The 18,010-nt window shown below is 49.0% G+C and overlaps 1 protein-coding gene across 2 annotated transcripts; it reads right to left on the minus strand.

Annotated features, from left to right (window-relative positions):
- Nucleotides 1-276: 276 nt before the first annotated feature.
- On the minus strand, nt 277-17,620 carry oip5 (opa interacting protein 5). 2 transcript variants are annotated; one of them, XM_070877384.1, is made up of 6 exons: nt 17,527-17,620; nt 15,639-15,774; nt 9,517-9,577; nt 8,645-8,767; nt 2,624-2,705; nt 277-1,538 (listed from the first exon to the last, which is right to left on the minus strand). In XM_070877384.1, the coding sequence occupies exons 2-6, from the start codon at nt 15,772-15,774 to the stop codon at nt 1,389-1,391; spliced, it is 552 nt and encodes a 183-aa protein (XP_070733485.1). In that variant the 5' UTR covers nt 17,527-17,620; the 3' UTR covers nt 277-1,388. The 2 variants fall into 2 exon arrangements, with proteins under 2 accessions (XP_070733485.1, XP_070733486.1); XM_070877385.1 differs by lacking the exon at nt 17,527-17,620 and adding an exon at nt 16,499-16,633.
- Nucleotides 17,621-18,010: the final 390 nt, after the last annotated feature.

Here is an 18,010-nt window from a genome sequence, read left to right on the forward strand (position 1 = left end):
TCCTTATGCAATATCCTGCACAAAGCACGAGGCTGAGCTCTGTTAAAGGTCAATCACATAACCTCAGCAAATTAACTCGGCATTAGAGAGTGAGTGCTCACCACATGGGATGTCAGGGACACAGCTTGAACCAATGGGGTGGTCGGACAGACACTGAGTCCTAGGTTACAAATCCAAACGTGTTGAGTGTCCAAACTGGAAGACTAACCCGATTAATCTAAAAACACGGCAATAGTATCGACAGCAAGAGGCAGAAAAAGCACAAAAACACAGATCTTGCTCCATCCCATTTATTGCATGACTTGTTCATTGTAATACATTGTCATTCCAACCAGAACAGGATCCTTAAAACAGTTAGTTCACCAATTTAGACCAAGTTAAACAGAGTTCAAAACTCCACAGTTGGACTGTGAAGAGGTACAATGGAACCCCATTAGGTGATCGATTCAGGCAGCAGTCCAGTCTTAGTGATAACCAAATGAGTGATGAGTTTATCAGATGCTTTGTACTGCATGGCATAACATCCACCAACACTTCAAACTGTGTACAATAAGCACTGGCACTTTTCCCAAATCATTGCTTCGAGAGGATCAGTATCCGGCGGGTTGAAGGGCTGGTGAGGAGCAAGACGTACGGCTCAGCAGTGTTGGCACTGAGATCCTCTTCCAGGCGCTTAAAGCGGAGCCAGGTTAAGGAAAATTAATAGCCCAGAAATAGTGCCTGCGCAGGTTAACAACTCGGGCAACTGACTTCCAGCAATGAGGAATTAGCTCCAATTACTCAAACTGCACTGCTTCTTATAAATGATTGCAATAATTCTACCAGATGGGTTGAGAGTTTGGACAGTATGTTTCGATCATTGGAGGTGACTGATCACTACAAGCACCAATTGGTATAGTGGGATTTCACTGTACATTGGCAATGTAATACTCAGGCAGCTGGCCAACTTACCATTTTAGCTATGTGTTGAACATGATGTGGACACCGGAGCTGACCAGGAACTGTGCAGGTATGTTATAAAATCAGGTTACACGGTCTGATGTGGACTTTATCTGGCAAGGGGTTGGACTGCACAGGTATATCACAGTGCTACATGGCAGGTTACACTGACAGATGTGGACTTGAATTAACCAGGTGTTGGACTGTGCAGGTGTATTACAGTTCTGAATATCAGACAGTGTGTTACAGAAACCAAATCTCACCACATGAGCATGACTGAAGGTGCTCATGAACAATTCCAAAATAGTGACACTTCCTCCATCAATTCAACTTTTGCACCGAACAATTTTCAAATTCCTTTGAAGAAAGTGAAGTTTCTTTTCCAAGACAGTCAGTGCTTCAGCCGGGAGTGGGGCCTTGCAGCCGGTGGTCCACAATGAGGCAGAACCCTAAACCTTGCAGTGGTATGTCTGCGGTTTATGTCCGCGTTCCAAGTTAAGGATGCTGCTCCCTAGCCCACTCTCCTCTCCAACTAACTCATCCAACTTCTTCACTGCTGCCATCAGGCGACAGTGAGCCACCACAATCTGCCTTTTCAACTGGAAGGTAGAAGGAAAGCAGTCAGAAGGAAGTGCAATGCACGACAGACAGAAAGCAGCACATTCCCAGACCCTGGCCAGTGGGGAAAGGCACACAACTAAATAGATATCCTAAAAGCAACACAAGACTACACAGTAAGCCACATTTGCAGGAGGCCTTAGCTGCACACAGCAGTATATTGCATTGCTGACAGTGATACTGTGAAGGGAGAAAATGAGAAAAAAAATGTTTTTTAAAATCTACCAAAATTAGTAATATTGGAAATATTAATCCAAGAACAATGCTTCGATGGTTAAGTGACTGAAGGTTGATGCAATTAATTGATTCCATTAGTCCATTAATTTTAACTTTGCTTTCCCTCTTGCTGGCCTCCCTTCACCCCACCCCCACAGTGCATCATGATCACCTCGGCCTAAGCACATTCAAGACTTGCAGAGGATGCACAAGATCCAGATCCAAAACAGTGTAGCATAGTGGTTATGTCACTGGGACTAGTAATCCAGAAACCTGGAGACATGAGTTCAAAACCCACCACGGCAGCTGGGGAATTTAAATTCAGTTAAATAAATCTGGAATAAAAAGCTAGCATCAGTAATGGTGACCATGAAACTACCGGATTGTGGTAAAAACCTATCGGGTTCACTAATGTCCTTTAGGGAAGGAAATCTGCCGTCCTTACCTGGTCTGGCCTAGATGTGACTCCAGACCCAAAGCAATGTGGTTGACTCTTAACTGCCCTCTGAAATGGTGGCTCACCACCTCTTTCTCATGGGCAATAAATGCTGGCCTTGCCAGTGATGCCCACATCCAATAAATAAATAGAAACACATACATCAGACCAGGACAACTGTTCAGCATTGGCCCTTCTTATCCAAGACTAACAGTCCAGTGCTGCATCAAATAGTCCCAATGTGGGATGAAAGACTTGGGCTTACTTAGATCACTGAGGTTTCCAGTGATTAAGTTTGAATTATGTCGCAACCATTTTGAAGCTCTTCTTACAAATGTAACAGTGCCATTTTGTACAACTGTTGTCGTATTTTCTTAAGATTTAGGACATGGAGACATTGAACACAACATTTACCTCTCCTATGTGCTGGGTTAAGCTCTGCGGTTCGAGGTTCAGGTCTGAGACTTCCACCGCAGATTTGCTCTGCAACATGTAACTGAAAGATGAAATAGTTACACACAAGGATCAATGGAATTTGCAGCCTTGTTTCAAAGAACAAATACATCAGAATTTATTCCCAGGGCATCCCAAATCACTACAACCAACAAGTTCCTTTTGAAATGTAGTCACTGTTACATAGGCAGTCAATTAAGTGCACAGCAAGGCCCCGCAAAAAGCAAATGAATGACCAGTTTGTGTATTTTGTCGTGATGTTGGTTGAGGAAAGAACACCAGACCTCCCCTTTTCTTTAAATACTATGGGATCTTTTAGACCAACTTCAACAAGTAGATGGAGCCTCATTTTTACATAGAATTTCACACCTCACTTGAAGGACGGCACCTCAGACAGTCTAACACTCCTTCGGTACTGCTCTGGTGTCGGCCTAGATTATGTGTTCAAGTCTCAAGTGGAGCTTAAATTCAGACATGAATGCTACTATCTGAGCCAAGCTGTTATTAATTCCTAGCCCTTCATAAGTTAGCCAGCACACATCATAACTGCTAAAAGCACAAGCCCAATCTAAAGCAGTCAAAATGACACCAATACTCACAAATTGAGTAGACTCGGCCTATATTCTCCACCGTTTAAAAGAATGAGAGGTGATCTCATCAAAACATTAAAAGTTCTTAAGGGGCTTGACAGGGTAGATGTAGGGAGGATGTTTCCTCTGGCTGGACAGTCTAGAACCAGGGGTCAGTCTCAGAATAAGGGGTCGGACATTTAGGACTGAGATGAGGAGAAATTTCTTCACTCAGAGGGTGGTGAATCTCTGGAATTCTCTACCCCAGAGGGCTGTGGAGGCTCAGTAGTTGAGTATATTGAAGACACAGATCGATAGATTTTTGGATACTAAGGGAATCAAAGGATATGGGGACAGTGCAGGAAAGTGGAGTTGAGGTAGAAGATCAGCCATGATCTTATTGAATGGCGGAGCAGGCTCGAGGGGCCGAATGGCCTACTACTCCTGCTCCTAATTCTTATATTATGATCTTAAATGAAAGTAACTTAGGCCCCCCTGATCCTACAACTAAAAACTAAGGGCTCAATTTTCCCCAGTTTTTTGGAGCAGGCTGCTTTCTTTGGCCTAAGTTAAAAAAACAGTTTCCCCAATCAATTTGCACCAGCGTAACTCAGTTAGTTACGATTTTTTTAGGTCAGTTTTTTTTCAGCCAAAGGGGGCGTAACCTGCCACCTCTGCCAATTCTGGCCATTTAGGGAAGTTTGGTCAGCTGAGAGTTACTCCAGTTCTGCTTAGGCCAACGTATGTGACCTCTGCAGAAAAACCCTCTGTAGAGTTAAAGAAATCGGCGCAGGTAAGTGCAGCAGATGCCCAGACAGCAGCAGGAAAGGTAAAAGAGAGGGGGGGGGGGGGGGAAAGAGAGAGTGGGGCGTGAGTGGGGGAGAGAGGGGGCGTGGGTGGGGGAGAGAGGGGGCGTGGGTGGGGGAGAGAGGGGGCGTGGGTGGGGGAGAGAGGGGGCGTGGGTGGGGGAGAGAGGGGGCGTGGGTGGGGGAGAGAGGGGGCGTGGGTGGGGAAGAGAGGGGGCGTGGGTGGGGGAGAGAGGGGGCGTGGGTGGGGAAGAGAGGGGGCGTGGGTGGGGAAGAGAGGGGGCGTGGGTGGGGAAGAGAGGGGGCGTGGGTGGGGGAGAGAGGGGGCGTGGGTGGGGGAGAGAGGGGGCGTGGGTGGGGGAGAGAGGGGGCGTGGGTGGGGAAGAGAGGGGGCGTGGGTGGGGAAGAGAGGGGGCGTGGGTGGGGAAGAGAGGGGGCGTGGGTGGGGAAGAGAGGGGGCGTGGGTGGGGAAGAGAGGGGGCGTGGGTGGGGAAGAGAGGGGGCGTGGGTGGGGAAGAGAGGGGGCGTGGGTGGGGAAGAGAGGGGGTGTGGGTGGGGAAGAGAGGGGGCGTGGGTGAGGAAGAGAGGGGGCGTGGTGAAGAGAGGGGAAGAGAGGGGGCGTGGGTGGGGAAGAGAGGGGGCGTGGGTGGGGAAGAGAGGGGGCGTGGGTGGGGAAGAGAGGGGGCGTGGGTGGGGAAGAGAGGGGGTGTGGGTGGGGAAGAGAGGGGGCGTGGGTGAGGAAGAGAGGGGGCGTGGTGAAGAGAGGGGAAGAGAGGGAGCGTGAGGAAGAGAGGGGGTGTGGGGAAGAGAGGGGGTGTGTGGATTTAAGTTGATGTAATGTGTTTTAATGTGTTGGGAGGTGGCTGTATCTTTCACTTTGCAGCCGCAGCTCGCTTGTGTGCCTGGTTACTGTGGCAACCTGATCTTTTTGCCGCAGATCAAGGCCCCACCCCCAAAACTAAAGGACAGGTTAGGCCACGCCAAAATGAAGGAATCCAACGGGAAACTTAGAACATTTTTTGGGGGGCGTACTTGGGTCCCATTAAAAAAACAGGCGCAACTCTTCAAGTACGCCAAAAAAAAGCTTTGGGAAAAATTGTTCCCTAAGAACCCAACATTGAGGCAGGGAGATGCCAAAGACTGATCCTCAGCAAAAGTTAGTGGATTCATCCGAAGCTGCCTAACCTGGTCATAACTACATTCTCCCACCCCTTGGAAACATTGAGCAGATCAATTTCATGTGAGGAGGAATTGCAAAGAAAATTATCCTAAAGAGGTGGCAGAAATAAATGCAAAACATGAGAGAAATGTAGGTCTGAGGGAAATGGTGGAGGCAATCTAAAATGAAAGGAGTGCACCGGCGATTATTGGAAGTTAAGGAGGAGCCACCCGAGTTGTACCAGAATTAGGACTGGGAATTAAGCACATTAAATTCCAGTTTTTAATATGCATCATTATAGGCTCAAATAAACTAGATGTACAAGAGAGACAAACCCTCAGTTATTAGGGACATAGGAACAGGAGACGTCCATTCAGCCCCTTGAGGCTGTTTCGCTTTTCAGTTAGATCATGGCTGATCTGTATCCTAACTCCATTTCCCTCCTTGGCTTCATATTCCTCAATACCCTTGATTAGTAAACATCCATCGCTCTCCGGTTTTAAACTATTAACTGAGCTAGCATCTACCGCTTTTTGTGGGAGAGGGTTCCACACTCCTACCGCCCTTTGTGTGAAGAAGTGTTTCCCAACTTCTCTCCCGAATGGCCTGGCTCTGATTTTAAGGTAATGTCCCCTTGTCCTGGACTCCCTCGGGTCCTTCATTGAAACATCTGTGAACCCATGTGGAAGCAAGTCATCCTCGTTCGAGGGACCGCCTATGATGATGACCAGCAGCGGAAAAGGTTTCTCTCTATCTACCTCACCAATTCCTTTCAAAATCCTAAAAACCTCAAACAAATCATCCCACAGCCTTCTGTATTCCAGGGAATACAGATACTACATCCCTAGTTGAGCAATGTGCTTTTAAAGTCTTCAGAGAACGAAGCACCAACATTGATTGAGCTGGCCTGTCCTGCTCAATTGAATTCCTATCCGACCGGATTTGTCAAGGCAGAGACAGCTTGTCACACAACCCTGATTTTGTGTTAAATCACCAGAACATGGGTTTCAACTTGGATCACAAATTCTCAGGGTAATATTCCAGTGACACTGTTGAAAGTCTTAATTAGGGAATTGAAGGGGCAGAAAAGCAATCTAACTATTTTCAACCCTTTCTGGATGGATTCCATTGAAAGAAGCAGGCCTGTTAAACCCATTTTGTCGATGTCATTCTAAGCACTTAATAATGCAGATATAGGCCCAGAAATTGCGGCCTCCTGGGTCCGTACAATGCGCATGCGCTGAAAATCGTTTTTTCCGATCTATCAAACTGGAGTTCGACAGATCCTCCGTATCTCTGGAGCGAGGACATTTGCACGGGCAAGATTGCAGGATTTACCCATATCTTGCCCAGCAAATGTCCTCAAAGCTCTTGCACCTGATAAAAGCAGGCACATAGCCCACTTTTACAGGTGCAACAGTTTTAAAATACACAAAAACATTATAAAATAACATTTTTAAAACATATTTTATTGTTAAAAACCCTCCCCACTACGGTAAGTTTATTTTAAGCCATAATTTAAAAATCTAATAAAAAATTGGAAAAATACATTTTTTTAATAATACATAAATAACTAATTTAAATTAATAAAAATATGCAGTGTATTTTTTATTACAGAGTTTTGTGCATGGGGGGGGGAGTTCCCATTCATAATAATGGGAACTCTCAACTTCTGGAGTTCCTATTATTATGAATGAGAAAATACTTTATGTTGATTGGCTGCCCAGAGCCATGTGACTCCAGCTCCAGCCCTGCGCACGTCCTGATGTGCACGCGCTGCGACACGCAGTCAGTGGAGGCCTCAGGACCGGGAACTCACGTGGGCGCAGCAGGAACAGGTAGGTGCGCATCTTTTTTACCCAATTGCCCACGGGAAGCAGGCAACCGGGATTTCTGGGCCATAAACTGAATCTCTGGTACAACAAAAGGACTGTGCTGCACTGGAATAAACCATGAATTTAGATCAGAATTATAGGAACTGAATTTACTGTTGTTCGGGAAGGCAAGTGCTGTGACGAGCACCCCTAGGGTATTTGATGTCTCATCAGTTCTGTGATATAATGGTCAGTACCACCCCTGGCTCCAATTCACAAAGCATCCTTCACTAGCCCCCTCATTTCAAACTCAGTCTGGGGCATGGGAGTCTGCAGAAGCTAGCAAGGGTTATGCAGTACAGTTGTGCATGAGTTGAAATTTATGCAAAAGTGGTGCTTGAGAGTCTGGAGAGGAGAGGTGACAAATGCATAGTTAAGGGTTTTGGCAGTGGTCAACTGAGGGTCAAACAGGTCATTGCTCTAGAAGAGAAAGCCCAGTCATTAGGTCAATGAGTATTAGGCCAAGGAGAGCAGAAGATTTTGAGATAATTGTAAGCTCCCCAGACTTGAAGTTGAAGTTATAGAATAATAGGGAGTTATGGATAAATAGAGAGTCCCCAAGAGATGAAAGGAGGTTGAGGGAGCTAAAGGGTTGTCAGAAAAGATGAAGCGTTTTCTGTTGGGTACCCATAACCGAACCCGCTTGACTCATTATATCAAGCTCTGGAAGTTCCAAAATGCTTCTGTCATACCACAGTCATCCCACAATGAAACACCTGGAAAACCTCTTTTAGCTCAATCCCATCTCCCTCCCAGTTTTTCCTTCCTGCTCTCCATCCACATTTTACCTCCACTCTATCAAGTGGTTTGAGATATCTGTGTACGAGTGCTATCTATCGGAAAGCAAATTTGATAATGCTCCCTAAAGATTTCACGTAGGATCTTTAGAGCCATTCTGGGCTGGATTTTAACCCAGTCCCAAAGATGAAAGAATAGGGGGTGGAAATTTGGTCGGGCCTCAGTTGGGGCGGAGTGGTAAATTTTGATCAGCAAATGGTTTGCATCTACCGTCGCAAAATTCATCAGCTGGGCCCGGAGTTTGGAGCAGGACGCTAAGGGAGGCATTGCATGCCTCTTTTAGGGCGCTAGGCCGAATGAGCAAGGGAAAGTGTCGGCCTTGGAGCGCCGTAACAGAGGCCTGGCAGCGGGGGGGGGCAACCTGAAATAAAAACACCAAAAACATTCCCAATACATAGCTCACATCACAGCATAAATCACCCCCAAAAAACCAATCACACTTACCTGAGGTCGGCATTACTTACCTGACTGCAGCCGCTACAGCTCGGACCGCCCGCTTTCACAGGCATTTCCAGGGGGCGCTACGGTCAGCCGGTGTCACAACCAGGGGCCTTGCACACCGGTTCGCCTCTCCTGGGCGGTACTGCTCCCCCCTTCTCCTCCCCCGTTGATACCGGCACCGAATGCCTGGCAGGGCACTGGCCGCAAGTGCTTTTCGTTGCCATTGCCGCCCCTCCAGGGCGCTAACAGGGGTGGCAGAAGACAGAATTTCCAGCCCGTATATTGCTCAAAACTATGCATGGACCTCAGGCAACAGTGCTGCTGTCTCTACTCACCAGTGCAAGGCTCCCTTGTCCAGACAGTACAGTCCACGCAGGTGAGACAAAGACTCTGTTGTAGAGCAAGGAACCATACCCACCTTGGCTCTGCAGAAGCTGCAGTGCAGTGACTTGTAAAGGCTATAAACAAAGAACATTGCATAGGAATGGAAAAGACACCTTCAAACAAGTTGCTGTCCTCAGTTGTAAAGTCTCATTCGCGTACATTTCAACCTCAAACCATAAACATCTTATACAGTTTTATTTCAAAGTTAAACATGGGAAGGTTGTGCAGATATTAAGACAGCAGAAACTGTAATTGTGATTTGCAGTAATGCACTTATTGGGATTTCCATTTGTTCCCCCACAAGTCTCATGCTAGCTGACTCCACATGCTCTGACCTTTGTCATGTCTGAACTCCTGAAACATTAACTCTGTTCCTCTCGCCACAGATGCTGCCTGGCCTGATGAGTATTTCCAGCATTTTCTGTTTCAATTAATTCAGGTTTTTTTTGGCAGGATTGGTTGAGGAAATATTAGCCACCCGAGAGGACCCTCTGCTTCTCTCAAATAGTGCAGTCGAACCTTTAAAATCCATCTGCTGCATCTTTCTGCATTGATGTTACTCGCCCTGGAAATGTGAGTATCACATCATTTTAACCTCAGCTATCAACCTATGTACAATTGGAATTCGAAACACTGACATTGGCTCTCATTTATCGCAAAATCCAGACAGACTACTAGAATTCTGACAATTTGAAATGTCAGCAAACCGGCTGCCTCTACCATCACAGAGATAGTAGAAAGCATAGAGTTTGGAAATACAACTGGACTGAATGTAGTCAGTCTAAAATGCCATTAAGAGTGCAGAAAAGCCTTATGTACTCACCATTCAGACAGTGGCCCTTGTATTAAGATGATCGAATCCAGTTCCACATTCTCAGTCACCCCTGGAACCAAGAGAGCAGAAATGAAAGTTTTGTGTTAATGAAAGGAGAGGTTGGCAGCTGGCTTTAATTGTCCGGTGGGATTGTGTACTCAGGAATGGCTGGGTGGGGTTCTGCCACACTCATTACTTGAGAAAAAATTCACAGTAAAGAGAAATGTTATTACCTGGCGCTAATTTGTCCTGCACCCAGTTTGGAGGCAGTAACCTTCTGGGGCCGGGACATTTATCGCCCAGCCGGCAGTTCCAACCACAGCGTGGAATTCAGCCCTTCCGCCCTGCAATGGAGGCGGAGCGATATCAGGGGTGCTCCGCATCCATGAAGGGGCGTTCCTGGGGCGGTACAGCGACGCAGAGTCCAGCGCCACGCTCCGGAGCCCAGCTCTTTGCTGGCAACATCAGTTCTACGCAGAAGCTCAGCATAGCATGACGAGGCAGAAGGCCCCACCTTCAATTAAAGGGGAGGGCCGCTGTGCGCTCTGCAGTCCCTTTAGCGGCCGCCGCTGGGCCATCAGGGACACCCTCGACTGGGCCAACAGCCCGGCACCCAAAACAGAGTGCCGGGCTGCAGGATGCCGGCCCAGTTAAGGCAAGGGCCTGCCATTGTTGGGCCGACTGAAGAGTTGGCCGACAGAAAAATATGGTGGCCCACGGCGGAAACAGCCTCTCCTTTAAGGGGCGCCCCGGCAGCGGATGTCCGCCAGCTTCGCGACCCACCAGTGATACTGGCCGGTGCCATCCTCGCCGCCCGCGGGGGCACAAAGGGGTCGGCGTGCTTGGCGATGACGTCATCATCGTGCATGCACCGCTACTGACACACCGCCCCCCCCAAATCTCTGAGGCAATTTCCCCAGAGGCACTATCGACCCCTTCCCCCGGGCGATAACCTCATTGCGCCCATTAGCGCCCCCGGAGGCTGTAAAAAAAACAGCAATTTTGCTCCCTCAAGTGTCTAGCCAATGCTTACAGTCAGAGAGACTAAAACACTGGAACACTGGGACCCAAAACCCGACACCTACGACATGTTCCATAGATAATTGGCTCGTGATCTCATTTCTACAGCCATAGGTTTTCCTAAACCGACTGCAATACATGGATCAAGATATTGCAGGTAAGTTTTCATGATATTTCTAGCATCTTGTAGAAAAGCCATCCATATCTTTTTCAGTAATTCTGCCAGAAGGCCAAGCGGTGGATGAGGCTTATCAATGCCTAAAGCAGCCTGAGCACCAGGATACAGTCCTTCATTTCCAAACCAACCAGGAAACACGCATCACCTGGACCAAGCCTCACTTACTGCCCAGGCTATTGGTAAGTCTTCACCCACAAAAGGTCAGCTGACTGCCTTTCCCTCTTCCCTCACCTGTACGCCCAATCACACCTCACCCTCACTCCCTCCACCCCAGTCCTGCATGAAGTTGACCATGTACTCAAGAGTATCAATTTCCTCTTCCAGGGCCCATACTTACTGATTCATCCTCTGGCATTGTCCCTACCCGTTCCAAAGCCAGCAATACAAGCCCTTCTTACCTTCAACAATTGCCCTTCTGACTTGCCCTTACTTTCCAACATCCTGAATGCTCTCATGAAACCCAATACCCGTCACCGTTTACCACTTCCTACACAGTCTGACCAACCCAAAGCATCACTACTGCAGTCAGTCACCAATGACATCTTATACGACTATAACCGGAAATCTGGCCCTCAATTCTCGAGGGCTTTCAACACTAGTGTCCACTGCATTCTCCATCAACTTTCCACATTGCAACCATGAAGTCACACTTGTCTTCCACCCCTGGCTTGGTTTGGGTGAATCCCGTCCCATGCATACAATTGTTCCCACCCCCAGATCTCTATGTGCCAGGAAACCCTCCCTCCAACACCTTCTCCCTTATTGGCCCAGCACATAGCACTAGAAGCAATCCTGTGATTACAATCCTCGAGGTCTTGCTCTTCAATCTAGAACCTGTCTCAAACTCGAACATTTGGATTCCATTTTTACTTATGCTTGATTCCCATATGAACCATGGCTTATGACTCCTGTCCCTCTATTATTCCATTACATCCCTTACCGTGGCACTTGGAAGGCAACAATCCATTAGGGACATTCAATCCCAGTTGCAAGAGTCCTATCCACCCGTGGTTATGAGCATCTTCATCCCCAGCTCCCTCCCCCAGCAATGGGCAACCATGTTCTCCAGTGCTGCCTGTGACCTTCCCTCTACTCATGCTCTTGTCCACATGGCAGGCATCCAACACTATAGACAATGTTGGACTCGGGATCTCCGTACCTACTCTTCCTGCTTCCTCTTATTGATGGGCAGCCAACCTGCCCCCTGTGCTCCAATGTACATTCCCGAACCCCTACCTCGTGTGTGTTTACAAACTGAACTAGAGCAAGTCCACCTGAAGACATTTCTTGTATTTGTGATTGTCCTGGCACCCAGCTTCACACTAGTTCCACACAGTACATTGTCGCCTTTCCAGTCCAGACACTCAAAGTTGCTCACTTGGGGCAACTACTTCTAACTTGACTTCATCTGATGAACCAGCCCAGTTCTTACTCTCCCCACACACAGACCAAACTCTCTCTTTTAGGTCACAGGAAATGTTAGACAAAAAAAGACCAAGATCCATCTACCAGCTTGGCAGTTGCACGATACAATACTTTGTGTGGCTGATGTCATCATCATAGGTGGTCCTTCGAAACGAGGATGACTTGCTTCCACGCCAAAAAAGGATGAGTTCACAGGTGTTTCAATGAAGGACCTAATATTCCAGGTCCTGAACTACATCCTGAAGGGTGGAAGATGCCTGTGCATGGATTTTTTAATATGTGCTGGCCGTTGCCACCAGCCACCACACGGGCTTGACAGAGCTAGATCTTGGTCCAGTGGCAAGGATTAACCAAGATGACTGGAGACCTGCTCTGCTGCACGGACCTAGTGCGCACACATATCGCAGTGTGGGCTGACCCGTGCTGCCCCTGGGCCCTCGCCTCTTCTGGCCCCGAACTCACGCCTCTCCTGGGCCCCGATCACATCCCTCCATAATCTCTCACCGCTCCTTCACCCCGATCTCGCCGCTCCTGTTGTATCTGCCCACGCTCCAATCACCGACCTGGTGTAGATGTAGAGCAACAACCATCATTTTACAATTAGATGGTTAAGCCAGATCATTGCTATGATGTCTCCTTCATATTTACGAATGTGGCAATGAGTCGTTATATGTTCCATGGTCTGTTCTGGGTGATCACAGTCGCATACTGGAGAGTTTTTAATTCTCCATTTGTGCAACGAGTATCCACATCTGCCATGGTTTTTGCGCATGAGGTTTAGGGTAACCCACAAGCTTTAAATCTCCTGCAAAGGCTTCTCTTCCCACTCCCGCATCGTTACCTCTGGCGTCCCCCAGGATCTATCCTTGGCTCCCTCCTATTTTTCATCTATATGATGCTCCTTAGCGATGTCATCCGAAAACATGCCGTCAGTTTCCACATGTACACTGACGACACCCAGCTCTACCTCACCACCACTTCTCTCGACCCCTCTGTGGTCTCTAAATTGTCAGACTGCTTGTCCGACATCCAGTACTGGATGAGCAGAAATGTTCTCCAATTTAATATTGGGAAGGCCGAAGCCATTGTCTTTGGTCCCCGCCACAAATTGCATTCCCTAGCCACCAACTCCAACCCTCTCTGAGGCTGAACCAGACTGTTCACAACCTAGGTGTCATATTTGACCCTGAAATGAGCTACCGACCACATATCCGCGGCATAACTAAAACCGCCTATTTCCACCTCCTTAACATTGTCCACTTCCGCCCCTGCCTCAGCTCTTCCGCTGCTGAAACCCTCATCCGTGCCTTTGTTACCTCTAGACTTGATTATTCCAACGGACTCCTGATCGGCCTCTCACTTTCTACCCTACGTAAACTTGAGGTCATCAAAACTTAGCTGCCCATGTCCTAACTCGCACCAAGTCCCGATCACCCATCACCCCTGTGCTCACTGACCTACATTGGCTCTCGGTTATGCAACGCCTCGATTTCAAAATTATCAACCTTGTTTACAAATCCCTCCATAGCCTTCCACCTCCCTATCTCTGTAATCTCTTTCAGCCTCACAGCCCCACGATATGTCTGCACTCCTCTAATTCTGTCCTCTTGAGCATCCCTGATTGTAATCGCCCAACCATCGGTGGCCGTGCAGTCAGCAACCTGGCCCACAAGGGGGGAGGGAAACAGGAGCTGTCGGGGGGGGGGGCTGGGAACAGGAGCTGGGTGGGAGGGGGGGGGGCAGGCACTATATAAATTAAAGTTGTTGTTATAAACTTTGTGTAAGATCGAAACCAGAAATCTTCTGTGTCGGGTCTTTTATGAAGTGACTTCTGTGAACTCCATTTGGTGTTCCAAGCACCATCAGGATTGAATTCGTATTGTTGAAGGTTAAGCATGAGTCCAAAAGGGCTTGGGCAACCTCAAGCGATGGTGAGGCACTTTATTGAGACATTCGCTTTCCACGATTCGCAGCACTTCCCAGAGGGTTGCGGCATTGTGGCGAATGGATGGGGAGCGATGTGCGACAGCATGGGCAGCCAGGGTGTTGGGGTCGACTTGAGGGTTCCAGTGATGTTCAGTCGGACATCAACAAATCAAGTGTGGCTACCTCTGGTCCATAGCAAAGTATTCGGCTACAGAGTACACAAGGCCCATCGCTGTAATGGAGTTGTTGACTAATCATGGCAATCAATCTCTATCAATAAGTCTACCACAGACACAGGCACAAGATGCAGACCACCCCCGGTGGTCCTTCAGAACATGCTACACTTTATCATGTTTCAAATTACTCACACGGTATCCCAAAATAGTAGTTTATTAATCTCAATGTTGCTCAAGGCTCTGATTTATGACCCAGGGAGGTGAACGACCCAGACATTAGTGGCGCTCAAAGCTGCTTCAGTGCTGATATTTAAGCCTTCTTTGTCACTACAGAATTAAGAGGTTTCAGTGGCCAGGGATTAGAGTCAAGGGATGGAACAGGTTGGCAAACATCAGTATCAATGGACGCAAATGCCACCAAGACTCAAAGGACAGCAGAGTTGTCACTGAGGACCCTTAGGGAAGGAAATCTGCCATCCTTACCTGGTCTGGCCTACATGTGACTCCAGACCCACAGCAATGTGGTTGACTGTTAACTGCTCTCGAGCAAGCCACTCAATTGTACCAAACTGCTGCAAGAAACTATAATGAGATCTTCACCACAAGGACTGCAGTGGTTAAAGGCAGCGGCTCATCACCACCTTCTCAAGGGCAATTAGGGATGGGCAATAAATGCTGGCCTTGCCAGCGACACCCACAACCCAGGAATGAATTTTTTAAAACTCAAGTAAATTGAGCAAATTTAAGAACATAAGAAATAGGAGCAGGAGTAGGCCATTCGGCCCCTCGAGCCTGCTCCGCCATTCAATAAGATCATGGTTGATCTTCTACCTCAATTGCACCTTCCTGGTCTATTCCCTTATCCCTTGGTTCTCTTAATATCCAAAAATCTATAAATCTGTGTCTCAAATATACACAACAACTAAGCATCTACAGCCCTCAGGGCTAGAAATTTTCACTATCCTTTGAGTGAACAAATTTCTCATCCCAGTCCTAAAATGGTCGACCCCTTATTCTGAGACTGTGACCCCCATTTCTAGACTTCCCAGCCAGACGAAACATGCACCCAGCATCTACCGCATCAAGCCCTTAAGAATTGTATGCATTTCAATTATATCATCTCTTATTCTTCCAAGGAGTGGTGTTACTTTGTAAACATCCATCATCAACCTTCCACCCCAACCATCATAAATCCCCGAGAAGGAAGGTTGTCCATCACCAGGTAAATGGGGTCTGGTGCCCACCCGAGTCGTGTGTGGAAGCTGAAATGAAGAACCAATATTTGAAAACATAATCAGTCCCCTGTGGACCCAACACAGTCCCCACAACACTCACTGTAAGGGAAGTCTAGGAGTTGCAATAATGCTGGAATTCACCGTCTACTATAAAGCTAACCCAAAACTTACTCAAGCACATCAGCGCGTTGAGTATGGAGCTGGTGCCACAGCACTGCAGAGAATCTCCCAACACAGAGTGGCATATCTTGCACTGGAAGATCACACAGTCCTTCGCCTTCAGGGACCCAAACATCACGTTATCCATCTAGACAGGGCATGCAGTAAGAGAGAGACGCTCATCAGCACAGCCATTGCAACAGGGATGCGTAAAGTGCACAATTTTGTTAAAATATTTAGACTATAAACACTTAACGCAATTGATTTAAGTAAATTTCTATGCATTATTAAGGTTACACACGGAGACCTCAGCCATACACAGGATGTGGTCTGCTTCGAACAAGCGGAGGTGACAATTTGCTGCAAACTGATCAGTATTTAACTCAGATCTCTTTCTATTCTAATACCCTGTGTTAGGATCATCCAAACAAAAGGACAATCCCTCAAGTTACTGTGGCAATAGATTGCTGTAGCCGTAATAAAGTTCCTTTCCTTGTACAGCACACAAATGAAAGTAGTCATGATGCAGTCTGGCAGTCACACGTGGCCTCCTGCTCACATATCGGCCAGTTTATTCGGGCCTGAACCTAAACTAAAACGTATGCAAAAGCAAAATACTGCGGATGCTGGAATCTGGAATAAAAACAGAAAATGCTGGAAATCTCAGCATCTGTGGAGAGGAAGCAGAGTTAACGTTTCAGATCGGTGATCCGAAGTTGACGAAGGGTCATCGACCCGAAATGTTAACTCTGCTTGCTCCACAGATGCTGCCTCACCTGCTGAGATTTCCAGCAGTTTGTTTCTAAACTAAAACTTCTCACTAGCCCCGTATAGGGCTTGAAGGGGAACACCCCCAGCATCGAAGCACTGACCACACTTGATCAGCTCCGCTGGGCAGGCCACATCGTTCGCAAAGCACGACTCGGAACTTCTTCACGGCAAACGAGCCCCAGGTGGGCAGAGGAAATGTTACAGGGACGCCCTCAAAGCCTCCCTGATAAAGTGCAACATCCCCACCGACACCTGGGAGTCCCTGGCCAAAGACCGCCCTAAGTGGAGGAAGTGCATCTGGGAGGGCGCTGAGCACCCCGGGACAATCAACCTCACTGAGCAACCCCCCCCCCCCCCCCCCGGGGACAATCCTCTCACTGCGCCCCCCTCCCCCCTGGACAATCCCCTCACTGCGCCCCCCTCCCCGGGACAATCCCCTCACCGACCTACCCACCCCCCCCGGGACAATCTCTCACTGCGCCCCCCCTCCCCGGGACAATCCCCTCACCGACCTACCCACCCCCCCCGGGACAATCTCTCACTGCCCCCCCCCCCCCCCCTGGACAATCCACTCACTGCGCTCCCCTCCCTGGACAATCCACTCACTGCGCTCCCCTCCCTGGACAATCCCCTCACCGACCTACCCACCCCCCCCCCCCGGGGACAATCCACTCACTGCCCCCCCCCCCCCCCTGGACAATCCACTCACTGCGCTCCCCTCCCTGGACAATCCACTCACCGCGCCCCCCTCCCCAGGACAATCCCCTCACCGACCTACCCATCCCCTCCGGGGACAATCCCCCCACTGAGCCCCCCCCCCCGTGGATAATCCCCTCACTGCCCCCCGCCAGGACAATCCCCTCACCGACCTACCCACCCCCCCCACCCGGGGACAATCTCTCACTGGCCCCCCCCCTGGACAATCCACTCACTGCGCCCCCCTCCCCGGGACAACCCCCCCCGGGGACAATCTCTCACTGAGCCCCCCCCCGTGGATAATCCCCTCACTGCCCCCCGCCAGGACAATCCCCTCACCGACCTACCCACCCCCCCCGGGGACAATCCCCCCCACCCCTGGGCTGATTCCCCGGTGTTCCCCACCACCCGGTGCCCTCTCCCCGCCCCTCACCGTGCAGCAGGCCCCGGTGACAGTTGCAGCCCGCGCGCCGCCGCAACATTCAAACTGTGAGGCGGGTTTGGATCACACGCACGCGCAGTCACTCGCTCTCGCCGCGCAAGCGCATAGCCGCCCTCCGAGAGAGGGGCAGGAGCCGTGTGTGTTTATGTGAGTGTGGGGGTACAGGAGCTGTTTGTGTGTGTGTGGGGGGAGGGTACAGGAGCTGTGGGTGTACAGTAGCTGTGTGGTGGGGGTTACAGTAGCTGTGTGGGGGAGGAGAGAGGAAATAGGATCCTCGAGCCTGCTCCGCCATTTCATAAGTTCATGACATGTTCTGGTCATGGACTCAGCTCCACTTCTCTCATCACTCACAAATCTGTCTGTATTTCCACCGTAAATAAATTCAATGCCCACCCTCCACAGCTCTCTGGGGCAGAGAATTCCATAGATTTACAACCCTCTGAGAGAAGAAATTCCTCTTCATCTCAGTTTTAAA

This window comes from Pristiophorus japonicus, chromosome 4, assembly GCF_044704955.1.
Source record: "Pristiophorus japonicus isolate sPriJap1 chromosome 4, sPriJap1.hap1, whole genome shotgun sequence".
NCBI lineage: Eukaryota > Metazoa > Chordata > Chondrichthyes > Pristiophoridae > Pristiophorus > Pristiophorus japonicus.

What these genes read in the sequence shown, in the direction of transcription:
- oip5 (XM_070877384.1), bottom strand. Translation starts at nt 15,774, where the DNA reads ATGGATAACGTGATGTTTGGGTCCCTGAAGGCGAAGGACTGTGTGATC. An exon ending in CAACGCGCTGATGTGCTTGA is followed by an intron (nt 9,578 to 15,638) that starts GTAAGTTTTGGG and finishes TCTTGGTTCCAG; the next exon opens with GGGTGACTGAGAATGTGGAA. An exon ending in CAAGGGCCACTGTCTGAATG is followed by an intron (nt 8,768 to 9,516) that starts GTGAGTACATAA and finishes CTTTGTTTATAG; the next exon opens with CCTTTACAAGTCACTGCACT.